General features: G+C 41.7%; 2 protein-coding genes across 2 annotated transcripts; both read left to right on the forward strand.

The window, feature by feature from the left end:
* The first annotated feature begins 17,380 nt into the window (after positions 1 to 17,380).
* LOC126782913 (probable indole-3-pyruvate monooxygenase YUCCA11) lies at positions 17,381 to 21,444 on the forward strand. Its single transcript, XM_050508270.1, has 5 exons — positions 17,381 to 17,968; positions 18,227 to 18,356; positions 20,746 to 20,849; positions 21,021 to 21,143; positions 21,259 to 21,444. Exons 1-5 carry the CDS (start codon positions 17,381 to 17,383, stop codon positions 21,442 to 21,444), a joined length of 1,131 nt encoding a protein of 376 aa, XP_050364227.1.
* A 909-nt stretch (positions 21,445 to 22,353) lies between these two features.
* LOC126782918 (uncharacterized) lies at positions 22,354 to 23,246 on the forward strand. Its single transcript, XM_050508274.1, has 2 exons — positions 22,354 to 22,600; positions 22,829 to 23,246. Exons 1-2 carry the CDS (start codon positions 22,354 to 22,356, stop codon positions 23,056 to 23,058), a joined length of 477 nt encoding a protein of 158 aa, XP_050364231.1. The 3' UTR covers positions 23,059 to 23,246.
* Positions 23,247 to 25,507: the final 2,261 nt, after the last annotated feature.

Here is a 25,507-nt window from a genome sequence, read left to right on the forward strand (position 1 = left end):
ATTCGGACCTCCCAGACCGACCCGTTGCTGATTACTACACAGGTCGACCATTACTCGTGTCGAAAAGTACTGGTGGACACCAGGGCAACGGTCAGTGTTATGTTCGTCGACTGTTATCACAAGCTCAAGCGGGACCAGGTGAAACTTTATAGCAATTATGATCCGTTGCTAAGCTTTTCTGGAGAAGTTGTGCAGCCCTTTGGCTCTGACCGTATGACCCTGTCGCTAGGTTCAAGGACGAAGCAAACAAGGATCACCACCCGGTTTCTCATAGTGGAGTGCCCGTCCTCCTATAACGCCATCCTAGGCCGCGATGTGATGTGGGGTCTACAGTGTATAATCGCCAGCCACATGCTTATGCTAAAGGTGCCAACCCAAGCGAGATCCTGACAATCAGAGGAGATGAGATCGACACGCTTGAGAACCATCTCGACCTCATCTCGGCCAGACGAAGACCGTATGAGATGGTACCAGTTGCTCTGACAGAGACCATTGATAATCCGCGGGAAAATGCCCCAACGGGGCAAGAGCCCTCTAAAGTACAAAGGAAGAAGGCCGCCAAACACCCCCCCCCCCCAGCGAGCACGTCTGGCGGTCGTGGACGAAACTGAATGGATAAGCCTATCAGACATGCATCCGAACTAGAAGATCCATATCATGGTTTTGGGCGAAGTCTAAGGAACTAGCTGGTGGCATATCTCAATAAACATTACTACGTCTTCGCCTAGTCATATGCGGACATGCCCGAAATATCCACCGACTTCATATCCCACAAGTTAAATATCTTCCCGGGGTCAAGGCCAGTACGTTAGAAGCGCCGGGCGTTTGACCAAGAGAAATATGAGGCGATTAAGGCTGAGGTCGGGTGACTCTGGGACATCAAGTTCATCAGGGAGGTCAACTACCCCAGGTGGGTCTCTAATGTGGCAAATGACTCATGGCGAATGCGTGTGGAGCACACCAACCTGAACCAGGTCTGCTCGATTGATAGCTTCTCACTCCCCCAGATAGACCAGCTAGTGGACATGACTGATCACTTACCCCCCCCCCCCCCCCCGACGCCTTCGACAATACTTCCATGTATTGAGTAACCTACCATTACGCAAGGTATTTCAAAAGCCAAAGATATCTGAGCGATTAGTATAATGGGCGGTGAAGCTTAGAGAATTTGATATTCAATTCAGGCCCTGGACAACACTGGAATGACAAGCTGCGACTGATTTCATCGCGGAGTTTATCCCCGCAGAAGACGCCACATATGCCAACACAGCGGCAGCCGCACCATCGCCAGTATGAGAACTTTATGTGGATGAATCAGCCAACAAAAACTACAGCGGTGCAGGTGTGATCATCGCCGGGATCCAGTTGTATCGAGAGTTGGAGGCCACCAACGTCCGGATTTACAATGATTTCCAATTGGTTGTATATCAGGTTGATGGAAACTATCAATCCAACCTACCCCGGCTCACCTCATACCAAAATTTGGATGGGTAACTGTTTCGGAAATTCGACCACTTTGAAATCAAACCAACCTACCCCGGGCTAAGAATCCTAAGGCAGACGCTCTCGCCCGACTAGCTACCTCTGAGCCGAAGGTGGCAATCCTCGGCATCCATGTGGAAATCCTGGAACAACCAAGCATCTCTCGGCCCTATTCGGAGATCTTCACCATCGAGGAAGCTCTCTCACAATCATGGATGGACCCCTTTATCACGTACTTAACAACCAGACAATTGCTGCTCGACGAAACCGAAGTAAAACATCTACGGCATAATGCCGCCCTCTACATGGTCCGAGATGGTAAACTTTACCGGCGCGGTCAATCTTTCCCACAACTCAAATGTTTGGCCCCAAAGCAAGGCCGACAGGTGTTAAACGAGTTGCAACGTGGGGTATGCGGCAATCATGCAGAAGCGCGTAACCTAGCCTTTAAAGCCCTCCCGACCTGGTATTACTGGCCCACGATGGAGGCCAACGCCAATGCTATAGTTGGGGCGTGTGTACAATGCCACCAATACGCCAACTACTTCAGTCGCCCGTCTGTCCCACTCTCAATTATCATATCCCCAGTCTTTTCGCACAGTGGGGACTTGACTTGATTGGGGAAGTGCCGGTCGCCCCAAGGTAATTCAGGTAAATGGATATAGGTAGAACCAATGACAAAGATCACCACGGACCAGGTGATAAACTTCTTATGGCATTGTGTGTACTGCCGATTCGATATCCCGGAGGCTTTTGTCACGAACAATGGCACCCAATTTGACAATGACAAGTTCAGGGTATTTGCCCGTATGAATGACACGATCGTCTTGTATGCTTCCCCAACACACCCCCAGATAAATGGTCAGGTCGAAGCCATCAACAAGCTCATCAACCAGAACCTGAAAAAACGCCTCAACGAGGCCACCAGACTTTGGGCTCAGAAACTCCCAGAGGTGCTGTGGGCGCTCCGGATAACCCCGAGAACGTCCACAAGGCAATCTCCTTTCCTTTTAGCTTTCGGCATCGAGGCCGTAATCCCGGTAAAGATAGAGGTTCCCTTTGAGTGAGTCGAAGGCTACTACCCAGATACGAACGCCACTGGCCTCCAGCTCAAAATGGACTTGCTTGAAGAACGCCGAGATAACGCACACCTAGGAAATATCAATAGAAAGCAACGCGTCGCCCAACACTACAATAAGAAGGTCGATCCCCGCCCCCTGGCGGTCGGTGATTGGGTGATGAAAGAGGTAAGGCCCCGGCCTATCGGTTTACACCCTAAGTGGGAAGGTCTCATGGAATTAATTGAAGCAGCCGGGCCGGCCACATTCTATATCCAGGACACATCTAGACGCATGTTAGCACACCCCTGGAATCGTCGAGTAGCCCTCGGTTTCAGTCACCCGGTAATTATCACTATTATAGTAATTGGTCTCAAATTTTACATCTCCATCATGTTTGTCCTATTTGTCCTACGAACTTAGTTAATAAACAAAGACTTTAATGATATATGTGTTGATTATCTCCATAACATTTTCCACTTTGGTTCAAATATGAATTTACTACACGATGATTCGCCAAAATGAACTAAATAAATGGCTGACTGCCAAAGGGTAAATCGGCCCGGTAATTTTTATTCATACAACAATGTTTACAACATTACATGAAAGCCACAATTGTCTTATACTAACCCTAGCCGCACCGGCCATGGACACTCCTACACTAATGAGAAACAAAGTTGCCGGACCCTACTATCATCACCCTCGACAATCATTCAGACTTCTTTTTCCTTCGCTCCGCGCTGCTATTGCCTACGAGAACGCACGGTCACTGGGAAGATTGGCTTTACTACCCCACTTTCGCCACAATAGATGTAACGGCCCCAAAATTTCGAGCATAAAAACTCAAAATTCCAAAGTCGTGAAACACCCAACAATCTAATTGAAATCGAAATCATTTAAAATGCCACAGCGGATCATCTCTGAGTTCAAAATACAACTCAGTCAAACCGATTATTACAAACCAAATTATAATTCAACATTATAACAAATGGAAATGTATAATCCTCACAACAACCTCACAAGATAGTCACACCAAATCCTCACACGAGTTGGAGATAAATAACTTCAAGTCCTCTAAGCGGTCCGTCAATTCCCGCTAATCCACACCTGCGGAGTTATCCACTACACCATCGAATTGGTGCACCGGGATTGTAAACACAAACCCGGCAAGCTTTACAGCTCGTATGAGTAAAATGAAAATGTAACTCGCATAATAATATATACGAAAATCCACAAATCAAACAAATATAAATGCACTCATGAGTCAATGGACGGCCCATCTGGTTGTTCCAAAAAAAATATGAAATGAAGCGCTCATGAGAAATTAAGCAACCCTTCTGGATACCCAAATGCATTTATAATACGGGTACTAAAGAACGCTGGTACACATCTGTTACCCCTCTCGTAGTACATCGCCGATATTGGGCAATCACCCGCTACCCAACATCCAAAAATATGAGTACTCATGAGCAGATAACCACCCGTTACCTCACATGCAGTACTCCGGCAGACAGACTAGAGCTCTAACTGTATCGTAACTTTCACCCAGCCAAAGGCTAGGTTCCGACTTGCCAAACACGTACAATAATCTCACATCATATTGTACAAAATCAAGTCCGAAGACAAATCAACATTTTAACAATCTCCATGTTAAAATCACGTACAATAATCTCACATCATATTGTACCAAAAATCAAGTCCGAAAACAAATCAACATTTTAACAATCTCCATGTTAAAATCACGTACAATAATCTCACATCATATTGTACAAATCAAAATCACATGCTCGATATATAAATCTCGTCATCAAAATGACATAATCACGATAAAATCATAACAGTATATTATATAGCAAACTATATATATGTACATATTTACCATTTATACAATATATATATAATCCATTATATCATATACATGTCATATTTCATAAACACGTCCGAAGACAAAAACTCGTCCGAAGACAAAACATTTTAACAAACTCATGTTAAAACCACGTACAATAATCACATCTCATATTGTACAAAAATCAAATCACATGCTCAATATTTCATTCTCGTCATCGAAATGACCAATTCCAATGAATTCATAACAGTATATAATATAGCAAACTATATATATATGTACTTATTACCATTTATACAATATATATGTAATCCACTATATTGTATACATATCGTAATTCAATATTAAAAACTCTTGCAATATCTTGAATCTCCGCAAGGCTAGATTCGTAAATATGTGAGATTTTACTAACCTTATTTCCTGCGTATAACTTCCACGACCCTGAAAGTAATTTCCTCACTCGTTTCGTCAGTCACCTAATAGCACGATAAATGCTTAGAAAATGATACTTAAAATATCAGGTGACGATTTCAGCACCGCTAAATGTTGTTCATAAAACATTGTTCACATAACACTGTTCATTTTTACTAATCATTGTTTTTTACTATACCACTGTTCACAATTACTATTTTACCAAAACACTGTTCACATTTACTATTACATATCACTATTCACAGTTTAATATTCATGCGGCATCACTGTTCACATTTACTCTTACAGATCACTGTTCACATTTACTATTCATGCGGCGTCACTGTTCACCGACCGCCACCAATCATCACCAAATTTCACCACCACAACCTAAACAACATTTCCAACAATTTTCTAGTTGACACCAAAGTCTAAATCCGAGCGTAAACAGTCCAAACAACGAAGAACATAAATTCGGCACTATTCACAAACCCTAGAAAATTGAAATTCTTGATTCGGGTACTTACACTTCAATTTGGCTCGATTCATTTTGTGGGAATGTTGCTGGGACTGGAACAAACAAAACCCCCCAAGAATCTCGAGCTATGGTGGCCGGAGGAGGTGGCGCCGCCACAGTAGCAAATTCCGGCGGTTGCGGCACCGTGTGTGGTTGTCACCGGAGTGCAATGCGCAGTCCAAAAGATGCAGATCGTCGAGCCCGTCAGTTTGATAGGTGGCACGACACGAGGCGACGTCTGATGGTGGAGAAATCGGCCGGAGAAGATTTTTGGGTCGGGTGAACAGTACCCGAGCGGATTTTTGAAAAAAAAAAACTGATTTTCTGATTTCTAATCTCCTCTCCTTCCTTTTATAATATTTCTTAAATCGGAAACGAACTTCCGACGTTAATAACGTTTACGTCTGATGTCCGATTTGAACGCGTCACATGTCCACGCACTCGTATCGATGAGCTCTACGACTTTCGTGAAGAAAGTTTTCACAAACGATCGACGGAGTAAAAGTCGATGTTCACGTCTCGGAAATGTAATGTTTTTCTAAATAAACGTTCCGTTAACGTTTCCGTTTTCAATTTCCGACTTCGCAAGGCGGCACAAACACGTTTAATGAATTTCACATACTTTATAAATTCAAAAGTGATCCAAAAATCATTCCGAAAAATCGGGTTATTACATTCTACCCCCCTTAAAAGGAATTTCGTCCCGAAATTCAAGTTCACTCAATAAACAACTGTGGGTATCTCGTCTTCATATCCGACCATAGCTTCCATGATGCATCACTTTCATCATGATGGCTCTACAATACCTTGACTAGCTCCACTTCCTTCCTCCAAAGCTTCTTTCTGGATCTATTCAAAATACAAACCGGCTCAAAACAAAAGTGGTATTTTCCTTCACCTCAATGGTGTTATGTTCGATCACATATGCGACACATCAGGTTCATACTTCCTCAACATGGAAATGTAGAAGACGTTGTGAAAGTCCGACATGCTAGTAGGCAAGACTAGTTTTCCCACCTTCTCGAGAATCTCAAAGGCCCAACATACCTCGGCCAACTTTTCTTTCTTGCCAAATCTCACTACACCCAACTTTGGCCCAACAGATAGGTGATCGACATGGTCTACCTTAAGTGCCTCATAGGGTACCATGCCGATGCTGGAATGGTAACTGTCGTTGTAGGCGAACTCAATCAATCTCAAATGATTTCCCAGCTACCTTAAAATCCAGCGTACAAGCTCTCAACCTATCTTCCGTTACCTCAAACTTCCTCCATCAGACAATCTGTCACATGTCCTAACAATAATAGTCGCATGTGAGCTACTCAAAATATAATCATCCTCCCGAAACATAATGATGTTTTTAGCATGGAGGCGTCGACACCCTCTTTTGTCTAGTTCACCACTCTCTTGCGATTTGACAGACTATCCTCACGTCATGAGTTAGCTCCTACCACTAAGCATGGTCAAAACTCTCAACATCTATCATGAGTCAAATCAATGATTAACACATGCCTACTACTTACATCACACATAGTGGTTTTCAAATAAACGTGCTTTATCACGACAATACCTTCATGACTTCACCATAATGCATCGCTAGAATAACAAACCTACAATTCCTTCCAATCAACAAAATAATCTCCTTTCATGATCATCTTATTATAACCATAAAAAGTTGTCGTGCATGATACCCACCCAAGTACCATCTTTGTATCGGCCACACGATAAAGAAATCTTAACTCATTGAGTTCACCACCACCACAGAACACCACCTTAGATTAAGAATTACTCTCAATCAGTTCACCCGAGAATCGAACATTATACGCACATGGCAGTACATAAATTCTACTACCACCACGAGAGAGATGCATCACGCATCCCTCCATTTTTACCACCACTTACCGTCAGACAATAAGTTACAGCTACCTGCTTTAAATTGTAGGGCTCGTATAGAAAATATTTATCTCCTGATAGTGGAACATGAAAATTTGGGTGCAAAAAAAAACAACATGACCACATCTGAGACATACTTTACCCCCTGGTTCATACACACATCAAATGCATGACATACGGTCCCACTCAAACACTCAAGTGACATCATCTAAAGCATTGGTCTCCATCACCGTTGTAGTACTAATAAGTTATGCAATCAATTCAACAACAGAACTGGATATTGGGTCAACTGTCTCCTCAAAACTAACCCCAAAATGATTGCTACACCACCACTCTAAACAGTTGTTTCTTTACTTTCAATAAGAATCCTCATGGCCAATGCATTCGGCCAAAATAACTTCTCTGTAAGCATTAATATACTTGATTACCCTTTTATCATAAAATTTATCCCTTGTTGAACACTTCAGTCAACACCACCTTATCCAACAATAAACAATCTGATGCATAGAGGGAAAAGAGCCTCTATGTCACCAACACTAACACCACTTGCACTTGAAAAGCAAATTTTGGTCCTCAACCATTTCTTTACCAGTTGGAAGATGATTGTCACGAAAAATTCGTTAAAACATTACTAAGCTAAGGTCATCTCGTTCCTTACCTTCCATAAAGTTACTTCGCCGCCATAACGTCTCATTTGGACCTGTGGCCTAGTTAAGTTCTGATCCCAACACCAAAATGATTAATTCAAGAATGATCAACATTCTCAATTAAATGCTCATCTAGCAATAATTAATTCATTATGTCATGTTGAGATTTCTCCATCACCTTAGATTCTTGCTCAGTTCAAGAACAATGTGTAACATCAATTGTCAATGGCCGAACCATAACAAGTTGGAACTCAACGACGACGTAATGTGAATTTCAATTCAATAATTGTATCACCACCTTAAGGACGTATCACACAAGTCCTCAACCATAGGTAAATGATACATGGTCTTGATGGTCACCATAATCATTCCCCTATAATCCACACACAACCGCATGAGACCACTTTCTTATTCATGAATAACACCGGCACAACTCAAGGTGAGACACTAGGTCTGATGAACCCTAGGTCTAATAGACCATCTATATGCGCTTTCAATTCTTTAAACTCGTTCTGTCTCAATCCCATAAGGCACCTTCGATATAGGTGCTATAACAGTTACACCGTCAATAAAGAATTGACAACTCTCCCGAAGGTAAACTCAGTATCTCATGAAACGTCTCACTATACTCTGATAACACAACAATGTTTGTGATAGCTACTTCCAGATCCATAGACTCCCCATTTCCGAGACTCAAGCTCTCATGACATTATCCGACTCGATTCAAAGATACGAAACTCTGGTTTCTTGGGTCTACGAAAGAACCCACCATGTCAAAACAATCAATCACCGCGTACTGCGGACTCAACCAATCAATTCCTATGGTCACATCATAGGTGTGATCCGGAATCACGATCAAATAAGCAAAGAACTCTCCACTTCCAATCACAAAAGGACAAGCCTGTCATTGTCTCCAATTCGAGGAACACTCCAAACGCGAAATGACACATAAAGAGTTTCTCATAGATGTAGGAGTCAATCCTACCATCTCCTCTACCGAACTATCACTAATGAGTGTCGATATCATCTTCCTCTCTTTCTCAGGGTACTCAATCAACTGAATCATCTTAAAGTAGATTCTGATGCCCTCGATCCAGTGGTCCACTACCATATGATCCAGGCCTCTAAGAAATAAGACGTTGACAGACGTTAAAGTCCTTGATCAACTTAACACACGACTATCGTCGTCTCTAACGACAGCAGCAGGGTCAACCTGTTCTGCCCGTCGAGTAGCCTCCTCTTAAAGGTTCTCCACATTGTGGACGCGGCCTGCAACCCTACCTCGTCCGCGACCTCTCGTCCGTCCTCGGCCCTGTTCACGGCCCTTTTCCAAATTCATCACCATTCAACAATTAACACTCAGTCATACATGTGAAGTCTCAAATTCGAAAAAATAGATCCAACCAATATCAATCATGAAATTTCAGAAGAAGGTGAACCATCGGAGTATCGTCACAATACTCCCTACAGGACCAAACCATAAGGTATGGCTCCTAACACTCTCGCGTACCCGGTGACATATCAATACCGAGAAGCATGTGATGGGTGCCCGCCTGCAGTCGGATCATCACTCCCGGATGATATTGATAATCGCCGAATACGCACTTAGGCTCTGATACCAACTGTAACGACCCCGAAATTTTGAGCATAAAAACTCAAAATTCCAAAGTCGTGCAACACCCAACAATCTCAATGAAATCGAAATCATTTAAAATGCCACAGCGGATCATCTCTGAGTTCAAAATACAACTCAGTCAAACCGATTATTACAAACCAAACTATAATTCAACATTATAACAAATGGAAATGTATAATCCTCACAACAACCTCACAAGATAGTCACACCAAATCCTCACACAAGTTGGAGATAAATAACTTCAAGTCCTCTGAGCGGTCCTTCAATTCCTGCTAATCCACACCTGCGGAGTTATCAACTACACCATCGAATTGGTGCACCGGGATTGTAAACACAAACCCGGCAAGCTTTACAGCTCGTATGAGTAAAATAAAAATGTAACTCGCATAATAATATATACGAAAATCCATAAATCAAACAAATATAAATGCACTCATGAGTCAATGGACGGCCCATCTAGTTGTCCCAAAAGAATATGAAAAGAAGCGCTCATGAGAAATTAAGCAACCCTTCTGATTACCCAAATGTATTTATAATACGGGTACTAAAGAACGCTGGTACACATCTGTTACCCCTCTCGTAGTACACCGCCGATATTGGGAACCCACCCGCCACCTAACATCCAAAAATATGAGTACTCATGAGCAGATAACCACCCGTTACCTCACATGCAGTACTCCGGCAGACAAACTAGAGCTCTAACTGTATCGTAACTTTCGCCCGGCCAAAGGCTGGGTTCCGACTTGCCAAACACGTACAATAATCTCACATCATATTGTACAAAATCAAGTCCGAAGACAAATCAACATTTTAATAATCTCCATGTTAAAATCACGTACAATAATCTCACATCATATTGTACAAATCAAAATCACATGCTTGATATATAAATCTCGTCATCAAAATGACATAATCACGATAAAATCATAACAGTATATTATATAGCAAACTATATATATGTACATATTTACCATTTATACAATATATATATAATCCATTATATCATATACATGTCATATTTCATAAACACGTCCGAAGACAAAAACTCGTCCGAAGACAAAACATTTTAACAAACTCATGTTAAAACCACGTACAATAATCACATCTCATATTGTACAAAAATCAAATCACATGCTCAATATTTCATTCTCGTCATCGAAATGACCAATTCCAATGAATTCATAACAGTATATAATATAGCAAACTATATATATATGTACATATTTACCATTTATACAATATATATATAATCCATTATATCATATACATGTCATATTTCATAAACACGTCCGAAGACAAAAACTCGTCCGAAGACAAAAACTCGTCCGAACACAAAACATTTAGTATTACAGATCACTATTCACAGTTTAATATTCATGCGGCATCACTGTTCACATTTACTCTTACAGATCACTGTTCACATTTACTATTCATGCGGCGTCACTGTTCACCGACCGCCACCAATCATCACCAAATTTCACCACCACAACCTAAACAACATTTCCAACAATTTTCTAATTGACACCAAAGTCTAAATCCGAGCCTAAACAGTCCAACACTTCGATTTGGCTCGATTCCTTTTGTGGGAACGTTGCTGGGACTGGGACAAGCAAAACCCCCAAGAATCTCGAGCTATGGTGGCCGGAGGAGGCGGCGCCGCCACAGTAGCAACTTCTGGCGGTTGCTGCACCGTGTGTGGTTGTCGTCGGAGTGCAAGGCGTAACCCAAAAGATGGAGATCGTTGAGCCCGTCAGTTTGATAGGTGGCACGACACGAGGCGACGTCGGATGGTGGAGAAATCGGCCGGAGAAGATTTTTGGGTCGGGTGAACAGTAACCGAGCGGATTTTTGAAAAAAAAAACTGATTTTCTGATTTCTAATATCCTCTCCTTCCTTTTATACTATTTCTTAAATCGGAAACGAACTTCCGACGTTAATAACTTTTACGTCCGATGTCCGATTCGAACGCGTCACACGTTCACGCACTCGTATCGACGAGCTCTACGACTTTCGTGAAGAAAGTTTTCACAAATGATCGACGGAGTAAAAGTCGATGTTCACGTCTCGGAAACGTAATGTTTTTCTAAATAAACGTTCCGTTAACGTTTCCGTTTTCAATTTCCGACTTCGCAAGGCGGCACAAACACGTTTAATGAATTTCACATACTTTATAAATTCAAAAGTGATCCAAAAATCATTCCGAAAAATCAAGTTATTACAACATTACATGAAAGCCACAATTGTCTTATACTAACCCTAGCCGCACCGGCCATGGACATTCCTACATTAATGAGAAACAAAGTTGCCGGACCCTACTATCATCACCCTCGACAATCATTCAGACTCCTTTTTCCTTCGCTCCGCGTTGCTATTGCCTACGAGAACGCACGGTCACTGGGAAGATTGGCTTTACTACCCCACTTTCACCACGATAGATCTCGGCAGACAAGTGATGTAGAGGAGATCCAACTTACCCTTGAGATGGTCGGGAGAAGCTCCCATTCCCCCTACACAACCTACCCTTGAGATGGCTGGACCAAGACGTCGACGGCCGCCAGCCATTTGAAGGATTCCAAGAAAGTTTAGCATGAGGATATATTTTTAAGCCTACCTCATGCATGAGGATGAGTTTTTACGCCTAAACCAGCCTATGGAAACACAACAGAATTTGGAATAAACAATTTGAGAGGTTTCAAAACCCAGAGAGAAAACTGCACACTTAGAACCATGGTTATTTGTTGTGTTTTCATCCTTGAAGTGCTCTCATTCTTATAGGAGAAAAAGCCCCAATCCAAGAGACAAGATCTCTCGCACAAACATAGGGATTAAAGATGGCAGTTACGCCTAATTATGGTAGTCAAGTGAACCGGGTGGCCACGTGGACTGGATTTGTGACTAACGAGTTTCCCAAGGTTTGACTGTAATTGCCATTTGTTAGGTGGTTGAACGTTTGAACCGTTTGATTATGGACAGTCACCGAGATTTGATTTTGGGCATGGACTCCAGAGAAACATGGCCCAATGGGCTAGTAAAAAAATCAACTCCATTTGCGGTTAACAGATACACAAGTGTTTGCATCTCCACTTTCATTTAATTGGCTCGGCCGAACTGGCCAGTGGTACATTTAAAAAAACAAAAACAAAAAAGGCTTACATAGCCAAATATCCCAAAGACTACCTTACAGGCTGGACTAACCCCCACCTGGCATCTTCACCTCCTCCGACCACGAGTACGACCATGTGGCATCTTAGGCGTCGAGGAGGTCGCCGGGGGATTCCCGCGTGCTGGAGGTCTAGCATCCGACGCGGAGGTCTCCGATTAGGCGCGTTGCAGAGGCGTCGGTGATTTGGAGGGCGTTCGCCCATGTCCTAGACCGGTTCCCAGACTTTGTGTCTGTGCGGACGGTGCAGGGGCATTTCGGGACACAACCACCTAGAGATTGGGTGCGGGCCCAGCGGGTTGCATCCTAACTTGTGCGTGCTAGCCGGGCACGAGCGTCATAATCTGGACGTGCTTCCGTGCCTCTTCAAGGATGACGAAGCCACGCTCCATGCCAAACTCGAAACGGTCTTGCCGCCCATCATTGAATCCTTTTGGCTGGCTGTCGCTGCAACCCTCCATATAAGCCTTATTCGACCGTTGCAGCGTCATCGCTCTCTCCTTCTTGAGCTCCTCCACGTGCTCCTTATCTGCCGTCTGCCGGCACAGGGCGAAGTCGGCTTCTTTCGCCGCTAGCTTCCGCGTAAGCTTCTCGGCCCACTATGAGTCTAGCTTCTCCTTCCACTCCTTCTTCCGGGGGTCACAGTCTCTTGGTTCTGGGCGACTTCTCCACCTCGTGGAAGTTAAGGCGGATGTCTTCACTGTGCCGGATTGTTGGCCCCTGGCACCTCTGTCTCATATGCCCTGCCATCCTCTTCAAGTGGGGCGCCAACTCCCCAACCTTGGCCAGCTCCGTCAAGACCCCGGCCCTCGTCCTCTTCGCCATTCGCTCTTGGTTCCCACCACTCCGGCTCCTCTTTTTCCGTTGGCTCCCTTCAGCCGCCCGCTCTTCCCCTCCGGCCTAACACCCCCATCCGCCACTGAGGCCGGCAAGGTTGGCGCCTCGACTCAAACCTTAAGGATGCCCTGGCCCGTTTCTGGGCTGCTCCGCCTTTTCTGGTACTATCTGCTCTACCACCGGCCCGTTGCTAGGCTGCTCCGCCTCTTCTAGATTCTCTCCATGACCTTCCTCCAAATCAGTCATTAGCACTGCCTCCTCCGGACAGTCCGTTGCTTCTCTTCCTTCCAGTCCATCCAAGGGCCTACCATCCCACCCCACCCCTCAATACGCTGCCACCTTGGCCGGTAACAGCATGTATTGCTTCAGCACCAGGGACATGGGTTAGATACCATCCTCCAACTTCTCCAACACTGTGGGGAACCCCTCCCTCACCTCCATGTCCACGTCCTTCGGACCCCACACCAGGACGACGTCTTCGACCCCTTGGACCACCTCGTCATCTGTCAGTTTGTCGAACGGCCCAGGCTCCTTCCTCTCGGGCATCTTGATCTCCACCGTCACTGCAGTTAATCATTGTTAGAACAAACACAATAAAATAAAACTCAAGCTACTTGTTCACCACTCTTACCGGCCGAATTGACGATATTATAGGCTTGGTATACGCCGACTTGTCGGGCCTGCTCTTTGAAGGCGAGCGTGCACCTCATCAATCGCTTCTCCATCATCAGCGAAAATTCAGTGTGTATTGACACTGCAAAAACAAGGCTTAGCCTGCGCTTACACCATTAAACACGAATATAAACAAAGAACATGGGGGGAGACACATCTTATTCTGCCACGGCCCCTCTACGACAAACGCCCGCTCCCTCTAGTTGGTCGGGGTGGGACTCGGGGGCTCAAACACGAATGAGGCATACTTCTTCCCCCGGTGTGCCATCCAAATGCCGCCCCTGCTCCCCCGTTTCGGGGAGTACTGCAGCGACCAGCAGGCCAAGAACTCCCGTTAGCACGGTTTCCCTTACCTAAAGGCCCGGAACACCGCGATGCTCTCCAGCAACGACAGCCACATGTAGGGCGCTACCTGCCCCTAGGCGATGTTTAAGCGGGAGAGCAGATATGGCACGCAACGCAAAATGTCATCGGGAGAGTAATCTCGTACGCCAGTATCTGCTCTGTTATACAACACGCCCCCTCCGACGACATGTGAAACAGCTCTCATTCGTCTAACGGCCTCATTATGATTTCCGCCTGGATGTCGTACACCTCCCAGAGAATCTCAAACTCCTCCATCATCGCGTTACGACTGGGCGGATCCACCTTCTTGTTCCTCAACCACCATTTTTGGTCGTCGCCGCTAGTTCCAGCTTCTTCTATTCATTTTTTCGCCATTTCAATGTCTTGCAACAAAAGACCGAGCTGGTTACTAGATGACCCCGCGTCGCTTATATGGGGAACGCCCACTCATTCGGACTTTCCCCACCTCACAGCCCATTCCGACGTGTTGTTAGCTGGCGAATCTGACTGTAAATCCTCAAATCCGCAACTACCCACAACTCTGGCCGACTTTCCCATTCGCTACAACTCTCAGAACAACACATATTAGCCCATTACTCCCAAACCAAAAAAAAAGAACAGTAAAGAAAAGAGAGCGATACCTTCGGTAGTTGTGGACAAACTGACGTAGCGATTCCCGTGGTTGAAAATGCAGAGATACCTACTCTTTTCCAATCACAATCCCCGGGAATTCTTCCATTCTCTCTCCTCTTCTACTCTAACACTTTTCACAAATGAGAACCAAGAATTCCATCCCTCAATATATAGTCGTTAGATATGATCCCGACCATCGACAAAAACTGCCTCCAGCTGTCAGATCATCGCCACGTGCCCTACTACCGTAAAACGGCCTCGGTTACGCGCCTCACGCGTGCACAGTTATCCATACATTGTAGATCCTTCACCTTCCTCCATACGCCATCATTTCCGCTCACCGTCCCTTCACGTCCTAGAGGGACCCACTGCATTAATTGTCCAAGCCCTCGGGGCGAGTTGGCTACTCGCACCAGGGAATTTCGGCCGTTGCAGCGGGGGACATTCCTTAAATAGGGACTTTGGGGACTTGTCATATAACTCCGGAATAAGACAAATCTCCGACTCGGGCTAATCTCCAGATCCATGGATGCTCCGAGCGTGTTAGTTAACCTGCAAGCCTAACCCCGAGATCCTAGGTCACTCCAGGTCCGGGGACACTCCGATGTTAGTTAACCCACATGTCGAACTGCGTTTGTTACTTAACCCTTGTCTAACATTGAGTTCCCGGCCACACTCCAAGCCCTAGGCCACACTACAGGTCGATGACGCTCGCGCACCTGGTTAACCCATGCGTCTGATGTGGAGGTCCTTGAATAGATCCATGGGTGCTCCATACGGTCGGCAGCTGACCGAGCGGTCAGTACCTGACCCCGGCATGGTCCATGGACTCCCTGAGCGCGCTAGTTAACCTATATGCTTAGCCTCTTGGTCCTAGACCACTCTCTATGGCCACGAATAGGCCGGCCCGGGTCCTGAGTAATTTGAAAGCGGATATTTGTGCTGGAAGTGAAGATATGAAACTCCCCACCTAAGGAATCTCCTCGACTAGGGACTTGGGGACTTCTTAACACCACCCCCTGAATGGGGTGATCTCCGGCTTAATCTCCTCATACTCCGGTCGCCGAACCGGTGGCTGGAGACTCAAAAGGCCCAGCAGGCAGGCAAGTTGGCATAGTAGACCCTGTGCTTGCTCGGATATCGCCACTGACGCCGCCCACGGTGGCTCGCCTTCAAAGATAGAATCAATGTACTGTCGCACATTCCCACATCGAGGGAAGGACCAATCACATTGCCTAATGCACCTATAAATAGACTGCCTAAACCACCTAAAAGAGGTAACGTATTCCTAAGTCCTTCACTCTCGAACTTATTCTGTATCGAATACTAACTTAAGCTTCGGAGGGTCAAAAGTCGGCTCACCGCTGGCCCTTTGACTTTGACTTGTGTTGTGAGCAGGTCTCACTGAGCTGACTCACTAGAATACAAGGCTACGAGAAGCTCGATCCCCCGGATTTAGCTATGTATGATCTTGGCATAGTGATGATTGTAACGGCTGAATTAATTAATGTTTGGACATTAATCATGTGTTTGTGGCGAGAAGTTTTGAGAATGTTGAGTTCATGAGTTCAAACGTAACTTCATCAACATTTATAAGAGTATGTGAATTATTTAATAATTTTTTGTTTTAAACCTTAATTACTACTGAGAAAAGAAAAAAAATGTGAAGTGTCTAGTACGGATTGTACGTACAGAGAATTACAATCCATTAGAACATTAAAGAAACAATTAAATATCAAATTATGAGGCAAGCCCTTGCATCTTTTAACGCACAGCATTTAGTTATACCAGATACAAATTATGAGATATTTTGTTGCTTTGTTAACAAATTTAGCAAAATCAAATACAATTTATGAAAAACTTAGTTGCTTTGTTAACAAATTCAGCATTCTAATCAGATACATGTCCAATTATAAGACCCCTCCATACAAATTAAATGGGAGCTATACCAGTTCGTAAAATCAAAAAAGCAAATCTAAAATAACATATACGTCACCTACCCACAGCCAGTAAACTTGGAATGAAATATCCCTCCACAAAAGTTTTTACCAAATCTCTCTCTAAAGAAATCCAAGTTTCTAAAATGTAGACCAGGATGGATGAACGTATATGGTTCCCAAATCTGTAAATAAATCTCCATATCATCATCGTCATGTACGTCGTAGATATTGACAATATATATACATGAAAAGATTCATACCAAGCATCCTTTGCTATACTGAAACACTGTTGTTATCTGAAAAATGGAGGAAATACAGGTAGTCATCATAAGTGCTGGTCCTGCTGGTCTAGCAACCTCTGCATGTCTTAACCGCCTCAATATCTCAAATGTCCTACTCGAAAGAGAAGATTGCTACGCTTCTCTTTGGAATAAAAGATCATATGATCGTCTGAAGCTTCACTTAGCTAAGCAATTCTGTGAGCTACCCTATAAGCCTTTCCCTGAAAATGCACCCACATATGTTCCTAGAAAATATTTTATTCAATACATTGATACTTATGTATCCACTTTCCAGATAAACCCACTGTACCACAGAAATGTGGAGACTGCATTTTATGAGGAGGATGTGGGAAAATGGTGTATCCTTGTCAACAATACGAAATTCAAATTTGTTGCGGTAGCGACTGGTGAAAATAGTGGAGGCTATCTTCCTCAAACTAAAGGTTTGAGTAGCTTTAAAGGCGAAATCATTCATTCGAGCGAGTATGGAAATGGCAACAAGTACTGTGGGAAAAATGTTTTAGTTGTCGGATCTGGGAATTCCGGAATGGAAATTGCCTATGACTTATCAAATTCAGGCGCTAATACTTCTATTGTTGTCTGTAGCCCGGTAAATTTCTCTCTCTCTCTTTCTGTCCATCTAGTCTAAGCCTCTAACAAATAAAATTCACTATGATTTGATTTTTGGTCAATATAACTTAGACTTCTACATAAGTACTATGGATATTTATTAATTTCATAACTTGAATTGATTAAAAGGCAAGAACTTGGATTGTCAAATTCAAATTTTACATTGTACTCATATAAATCTAACCTTTTTTTTTCATGAATTCCATCTATATTTTATGTCCATGTTAATATATAATAGGTCCATGTTCTTACCAAGGAGATCGTGTTCCTTGGAATGGTTCTGTCGAAGTATTTTCCTGTGAAGATTGTTGATGGCATTGTCCTGTTTTTAACCAAGTGGAAATATGGAAATTTATCCAAATATGGGATTCAAAATCTGTTACGATGCCGATTTTCGAATGATAAAAATTCAAATTCGAAGCCATGAAAACTCAAAAGTAATCTCAATATACTGAAATCATCTTATCATAACAGTGTATCGAAACTAAGTCCACATCATGACTCAGTCAACTCGAATAATACACAACTAATGGAAATGCAAAATTCACTCAATCCTCACCACTAACAGTAGAAAGAAATCTTCGACATCTTCAGAGTAGTCCGTCAATTCTGCTAATCCACACCTGCATAATTATCTCATACACCATCGAATAGGTGCACCGGGATTGTAAACACAAACCCAGTAAGCTTTGTAAATCGTATGAGTAAAACAACAATACAACTCGTGTATAAATACAAAATAAACATACTGAAAACATATAATTATAAATATACTCATGAGTCATTGGACGGCCCATCTAGTAGTCCAATAATATCTGAAAATATAAGTGCTCATGAGAAATAGGGCAACCCCTCTGTTTACCCAAATACATTTATAATACGGGTACTCATGAGCGCTGGTACACCTCTGTTACCCCTCATGAAGTACGTCGTCAGACATTGGGCAACCTCTCGCTACCCAATATCCAAAAGACAAATACTGAAAACATTTAATTATAAATGTACTCATGAGTCATTGGACGGCCCATCTCGTTGTCCAATAATATCTGAAAATATAAGTGCTCATGAGAAATCGGGCAACCCATTTGTTTACCCAAATACATTTATAATACGGGTACTCATGAGCGCTTGGTACTCATCTGTTACCCCTCATGCAATACGCCGTCTGACATTGGGCAACCACTTGCTACCCAACATCCAAAAATATGGGTACTCATAAGCCGGTAACACATCTGTTACCCCTCATGCAGTACACCAACAGACAGACTAGAGCTCTAACTGTATCTTAACTATCGCCCGGCCAAGGCTAGGTTCCGACATGCCAACACGTCCGAAGACTGGTCTGAAGACAGAAAAACACGTCTGAAGATAGAAAAAACACGTCCGAAGACAGAAAACGTTTTAACAAAACTCAATGTTAAAACCACGTACAATAACAATCCACTCATGTTATTGTACTACAACAAGCAACTCTTACTCAAATAAAATAAATATGGTTGTCACAATATAATTCATTTGAAAATAAGAACGTAACAGTATATAATATAGCAACTCATATATATGTATCGTATTTACCATTTGATACACATACTGACATACACAACCAACTATATTATATACATATCATAGTTCGATCTTTTAAAATAAATGTAATTATGAATCTCCACTAAGGATAGATTCGTCACTGAAACATTGTTCACATAACACTGTTCATAAAACATTGTTCATAAAACATTGTTCACAGAACACTTGTTCATGTTTTATTGTTTTACTAATCACTGTTCCAATGTACTGTTTTTACTAAAATACAATTCACAGTACTGTTTTTACCAAACACTGTTCATGTAATGTTTACTATATTACTGTTCACATTTACTGTTTTACATAACACTGTTTTATAAAATGCACTATTAATAGTACTATTCATGCGGCGCTACTGTTCACCGCCCGCCACCAATGACCACCAAATTTCACCACCACAATCTAAATGACATTACTAACAACTTCCTAGTTCACCACAAAGTCTAATTCTGAGCCTAAACATATCAATTTAACAAGAACTGAAAAGCCCCAATTTAAAAACCTAGAATTTCTTTTCTTCGATTCTCCTAGCACACAACGATTGGGGTTAAATCTTTTGGAGGGTTTGTAGTATGGAAGGAGACCTTCAAAATGGGATAAGAATTGTACCGATTGGTTGCCGGAGGAGGGAGATCCGACGAGTTGAAGTTCGCCGAAATATGCTTTTTCGGGAGAACTTCCGGGCTTCACCGCTCCTAAACGGCGGCGAGATGGTGGGTGGCGCTACCACTAATCGACAGGGGATGCAGCAACCTTTCAAACTTGACCGGTGCGCCGTTCTATGGTGGCCGGACGGCAGAGATCCGGCGGCCCAAACAGTACCTGATCCAAAAATTTCTAATTTTTCTCCCTTTTCTTTTTTATTTCCCTATTTATACTATTTTCCAAAAATGTCCAAACACCTTTGGATTCGTAACTTCTTCATACGAACTCCGATTTAGGCGTGTCACATGTCAATGAATTCGTATGGATGAGCTCTACGACTTTCATGTAAGAAGTTTTCTAATAAACCCAATGAGTCAAAAGTCAACTCTTAGACTCGTCAAATTGAACGTTTCTGAATAATTAATATTTCGAATCCTTTCGTTTTCATCCTCGTCTAATAAAATTTGACAATGACCAACTTAATAATATCAGGGAATTCATTGGAAATTTGATATGAATTTTCGGGATAATTACAAAATCCAACAATGGGGCCATTTTATATCAAGCAAAACAAAGGACACTCCCCCATCATCGATGTTGGGACTATTGAAAAGATCAAGAGTGGAGAAATACAGGTACATACACAGATACGTACACACACTCGTGTAAAACTTATATATAAGAGTATAGGTTCCACTATAGTTTCATTTATTCTTCGCATAAACTTCCTTCAACATCAATGATATAGTGGATTTCTTTGTTAATCTTCTGTGTGATGATCATAACCATGAAATGCTTATGATCAGGTTCTGCCATTCATAGCAAACATAGAAGGAAATGAAGTCCAGTTTGAGAATGGGTACCTTGAATGTTACGATGCTATAGTATTTGCTACAGGCTATAAAAGCACAGTTCTGAAGTGGCTCAAGGTATGTAGTCACTAGTTACTGTGACATCGATCATATGACTCTTTTCAAATAAATAGTTGGCTAGAGTTCTCCAGCGAGTTCTCAGATGTCTGTGTTTTACTGATACATTTTGCAGGATGAGAACGACCTCTTCAGTGAGAATGGAATGCCGAAGAAACCGTTTCCCAAGCACTGGAAGTCACAAAAGGGCCTTTACTGTGCTGGATTCTCAAGTCGTGGATTATTTGGCATTTCACGTGATGCACAGAATATAGCAAATGATATCAATTTCTCTCTCAATCATAGCAACAGAGACATATGATCTCACTTGACAGATTACTAGTTTGGAGTTGAAGCACGAAGGAAGTAGCTAGTAGATTATACAGGCTCTGGATGTCGTCTCGTTTAGAGATGTTGACATCCTAGAAGCGTAGAATATACACACAGGCTGGGAAGAAAATTTCATTGTTGTTATAGACAGGCAAAGTTTTAGATTTCACATATTGTATTATGCAACATCTTTTCTTACTTTCTTGGCATATGAAATATCATCATTTTTGTTTCGTAAAAGCTTTTTGATTAATCAAATAAATGTAGCCGAAGGATTACTCATTTCGAGTTCAAAGTTTAGGATAATTGGGATGCTAGCTTATAGAGTAGCCCTTCACCAAATTGAATAGAAAGTTAATACTCGACGGCCGGTATCCTCCTGATCATAACTTGTAGAAATGTATAATTACATTCTAATCGATCACTGACTATATGAAGAAAAATGGTTGTGGTTTGCATATAATTTGCGAGTGAGTTCTACCAAACAGAACCATATGATATCATAATTTGGACTTTGCTTGATTTGACCCCAACTTGGTTTTACTCATCTTTAAGATGACAATCAACTTCAAATAAAAGGCTTTAGAATATGTTGATCAGTTCTATCAAGTTTCTTTGTCGCAAATTGTACTATTTTTCAAGATATCAAGCATGACACTTCAAATGTAACACAATGCACTCAATCATATTTAATAAGCAAAAAAATGGTGGACAAAATGGAGATCTATAATCATTAACTACTTCAAAATCGAGTGTACATTTATAACAACTGTATTTTTCGAATTTCAGGCAAATTTATTATACTATAGAATTCAAGAATTTAAAATCAAAAAACAAATATTATGTACATATAACAAGGCCAGAAAACGAGACCGGACCATAAACTCGCAATTCTTTGTAAATGGCGGCAGGGGACATTGTGGAGCTCCAGAGAAACTCGCCTAAGTGGGCAACAGTTGTGGAAGACATAGTCAAGATAGAAAGGAAGATCTTCCCCAAACATGAGTCCCTTGCTAGAAGCTTTGATGAAGAACTGAAAAAGAAGAACAGCGGGTTGCTTTACGTCGAGGAGTCAGATGGTTCAGTTGCTGGCTATGCCATGTACTCTTGGCCTTCTTCCTTCTACGCTCTTATCACAAAGCTCGCAGGTTTCAATAACCCATTTTAATCCGTAGCCTTTCATCATACCCACTAATTTGCTTTCTCATATAGATCGATCAATTCTTCAGTTCTGAGTTATGCTCACAAACTGTTCGATACAAGTTCCCAGTGAAAGTTTATTGATAAAATGCTGAGAATGTGGTATAAGCGCACCAACTTATTATCCCTGAATCTTTGGATGTTGATTTGTTCCATGTGGTTGTTTTTCCATACAGTCAAGTATAGTTGCAGGAGGCAAGGCCATGGAGAGGCACTGCTGACAGCAGCTATTCAGAAATGTCGAACCCGAAACGTGGGGAGAATATCACTTCACGTTGATCCTTTGAGGACTCCTGCCATGAATCTTTACAAGAAACTCGGGTTCGAAGTTGACAGCCTTATACAAGGTTACTACTCTTCGGATCGGGATGCCTACAGACTATACTTGGATTTTGATGCCAGCTAGTGATCGAAATGGACGTTGAAATCTTCTCTATGTTGTTCAAGTGATTGTATTGCTCAAGATATGTTAGACTGAGATTGAGGATCAAACGTGCATTTGTGTTTGTGAATAACGTTAGTCCGTTACCAATGCAAGAAGAGTCGTGCTAATAATGAGAACTGGGGATGGCTTTAGTCATGAAACCACAACCAATTCTTCATTATTTTTGTTTGAGATCTTATTAAGGAAGTTTGTAGTGTTAGAAATAATGTATATCATTTGAAAAAGTTACTCAAACCCAAATCCTCATCTTATCTGCTAACCCTACCACGCCACTTCATTTTTGTAAGATTTCCTGTATAATCATTTTTCTTTCTCACTTTTAAAGAACTGGAGGAGCCAAAAGTAGGAAAAAGCTTCCATGGTAATTTCTCTAAATTTTTCTTTGACTGTTGATGCTGCTGTAGTTTAGATCGTACATATTTTTGCTTTCTGTTGCAGTAAGAGTATATTACTGTACAGTCGTTAATGAAATGGATACGTTTTCAAAACTTATGCACTTGTGCCTTCTTGACGTGAAACATGAACCAGAACTTTCATTTGCATTACGGCAGAACTAATATGGAAATATTTTGAACTACTGATGTCGATTTTATACCAGTTGGCATAGACTGGACACAGTGGCTTTTCTTTTTTATGTTTGATAAGCTTCAATCTTTGCTTGCCTATTGTGAAAGAGCTGCTCAATTATGTCACTGTACATAGTATTTTTTGAATTCGAAATGCGCTTTTCGTTTCATAGTCAATACTGCTGCAGGTTCCAAAATGTGGCATCATGATTAATTGTGTCAGTTTATAATGACTAGCTACTTAGAAAAGTAATACGGGCCACAAAGCTTGATTTCTCGTTTACCAGTGTCATCATCATAAAATTAAGCTGATGATATATGAGAAACTGAATTCTGACAATTACAAAGTAAAGGTGGTTGGACATATTTTCTTAGTCCGGAACTGTAACTTTTAACTCTAATGTGTGCATATTTTCTTTACTTGTTACTATTTAGACTGTAACTCCATGAATGCCTCTGAAATATAGCTGTTGGCGTTTTGCTTCTAATATGAATCAATGATCAGATCTTACCTCCCTTATATACAATGACGATGATACAAGCATCAGTTATGACATTCTCTCTTGTGTGCCTGCAAGTTAAAGTTACTCAACTGCATCTGCATACGCCTATATGGTTCCTTTGGAGTCTGGATAATGGACTAGATATTTGTATCTGCTACTTGAGAATTTTTCAATGTCTTCGCTTTTTCTAAATTCTGTTGGCACTTGACAGATGTTTAAGATATCTATATGTGATATGTATGATACTGAGACGTTACTGAGACGTGAGAGCAAGTAAATTAATTTGTGGAACACCATCGATTCAGTTTCAATTATATGAGCAGTATCATAGTGATAGAGCATTCTGTTAGTACAAACGATAATGATGGAACTGATCCATTCAGTTTATGTTATTAAATTTCAGCTCTCTCTCTCTCTCTCTCTTTCTTTTTTTATCCTGAGTATGTTTTTCAATTGCAAGCTAATTAAGGAGATGGAAAATTGTTTAACGAGGGCTAGAACCAAGTCTAGCTGGGTCACACTCATAAATTTGAAATTAATGAATTGATTTCACATCGATGAAGTTTCTTTTCAATCAAAAAAAAAAGTTCCAACGTTATGTTTTGTAGGGCAACACCACCTACCCACAGAACTTTCAGTTCTTCTATTGTGAGGATTCAAATTAATCCATCCACTAAGAACTCGGATATCCCGTAATGCGTTGTTGAAGCCCTTGCTGGAGTTCAGACAAGTAGATTATGTTCATAAGTTCATTCATCATGATGCCAGTCATAAGAATGGATCCATTAATTAGTTAGTATCGAAACACACTAGTCGTTGAAGTACAAAGTAAGCGAAATGCAGCTTCCACACGTTACCATTTGCGAATTGGCAGCAGCGGCCAGTCATAAGAATTTTGATGCCCCGTGCCAAAAAATATTTTGGTGTCCTATTTATAAACCATATATAATTAATGTTTATTTAAAAAAACGTTTATTTCAACTCTATGTTTACGTTTAGAGATCACAATGATATAAAATTAGAATATTAATTTTAAAGTCAATTTTTATCAGGTTAATTTTCTACTTTTGCATCCATTTTGAGTTGCGTATCAACATATCTACTTTTATTGAGCATATCATATATACAAAAAAAGTTTGTGAGATGACAAATGATTAGTAGGAATTGATCGGTTAAATGACTATTACAACTTAAATTTACAAAAGAAAAATGTGTTTACTTAAAGATTAATTTGTATAATGAAAAGACTAGTAAATTTCTCTGTTACAATCATACATGTACTTGACTAAGGCACTTTAAATAACAAGACCTTTTTTTTACTGTGTATGGTTAAAAATTAAA

Source organism: Argentina anserina, chromosome 2, assembly GCF_933775445.1.
Source record: "Argentina anserina chromosome 2, drPotAnse1.1, whole genome shotgun sequence".
NCBI lineage: Eukaryota > Viridiplantae > Streptophyta > Magnoliopsida > Rosales > Rosaceae > Argentina > Argentina anserina.

Coding starts and splice junctions, on each gene's coding strand:
- LOC126782913 (XM_050508270.1), top strand. CDS start 17,381: ATGGAGGAAATACAGGTAGTCATCATAAGTGCTGGTCCTGCTGGTCTA. Junction 18,357..20,745: donor AAATTTATCCAAATATGGGA/TTCAAAATCTGT, acceptor TTTCGGGATAAT/TACAAAATCCAACAATGGGG. Junction 21,144..21,258: donor CAGTTCTGAAGTGGCTCAAG/GTATGTAGTCAC, acceptor TACATTTTGCAG/GATGAGAACGACCTCTTCAG.
- LOC126782918 (XM_050508274.1), top strand. CDS start 22,354: ATGGCGGCAGGGGACATTGTGGAGCTCCAGAGAAACTCGCCTAAGTGG. Junction 22,601..22,828: donor TCTTATCACAAAGCTCGCAG/GTTTCAATAACC, acceptor TTTTCCATACAG/TCAAGTATAGTTGCAGGAGG.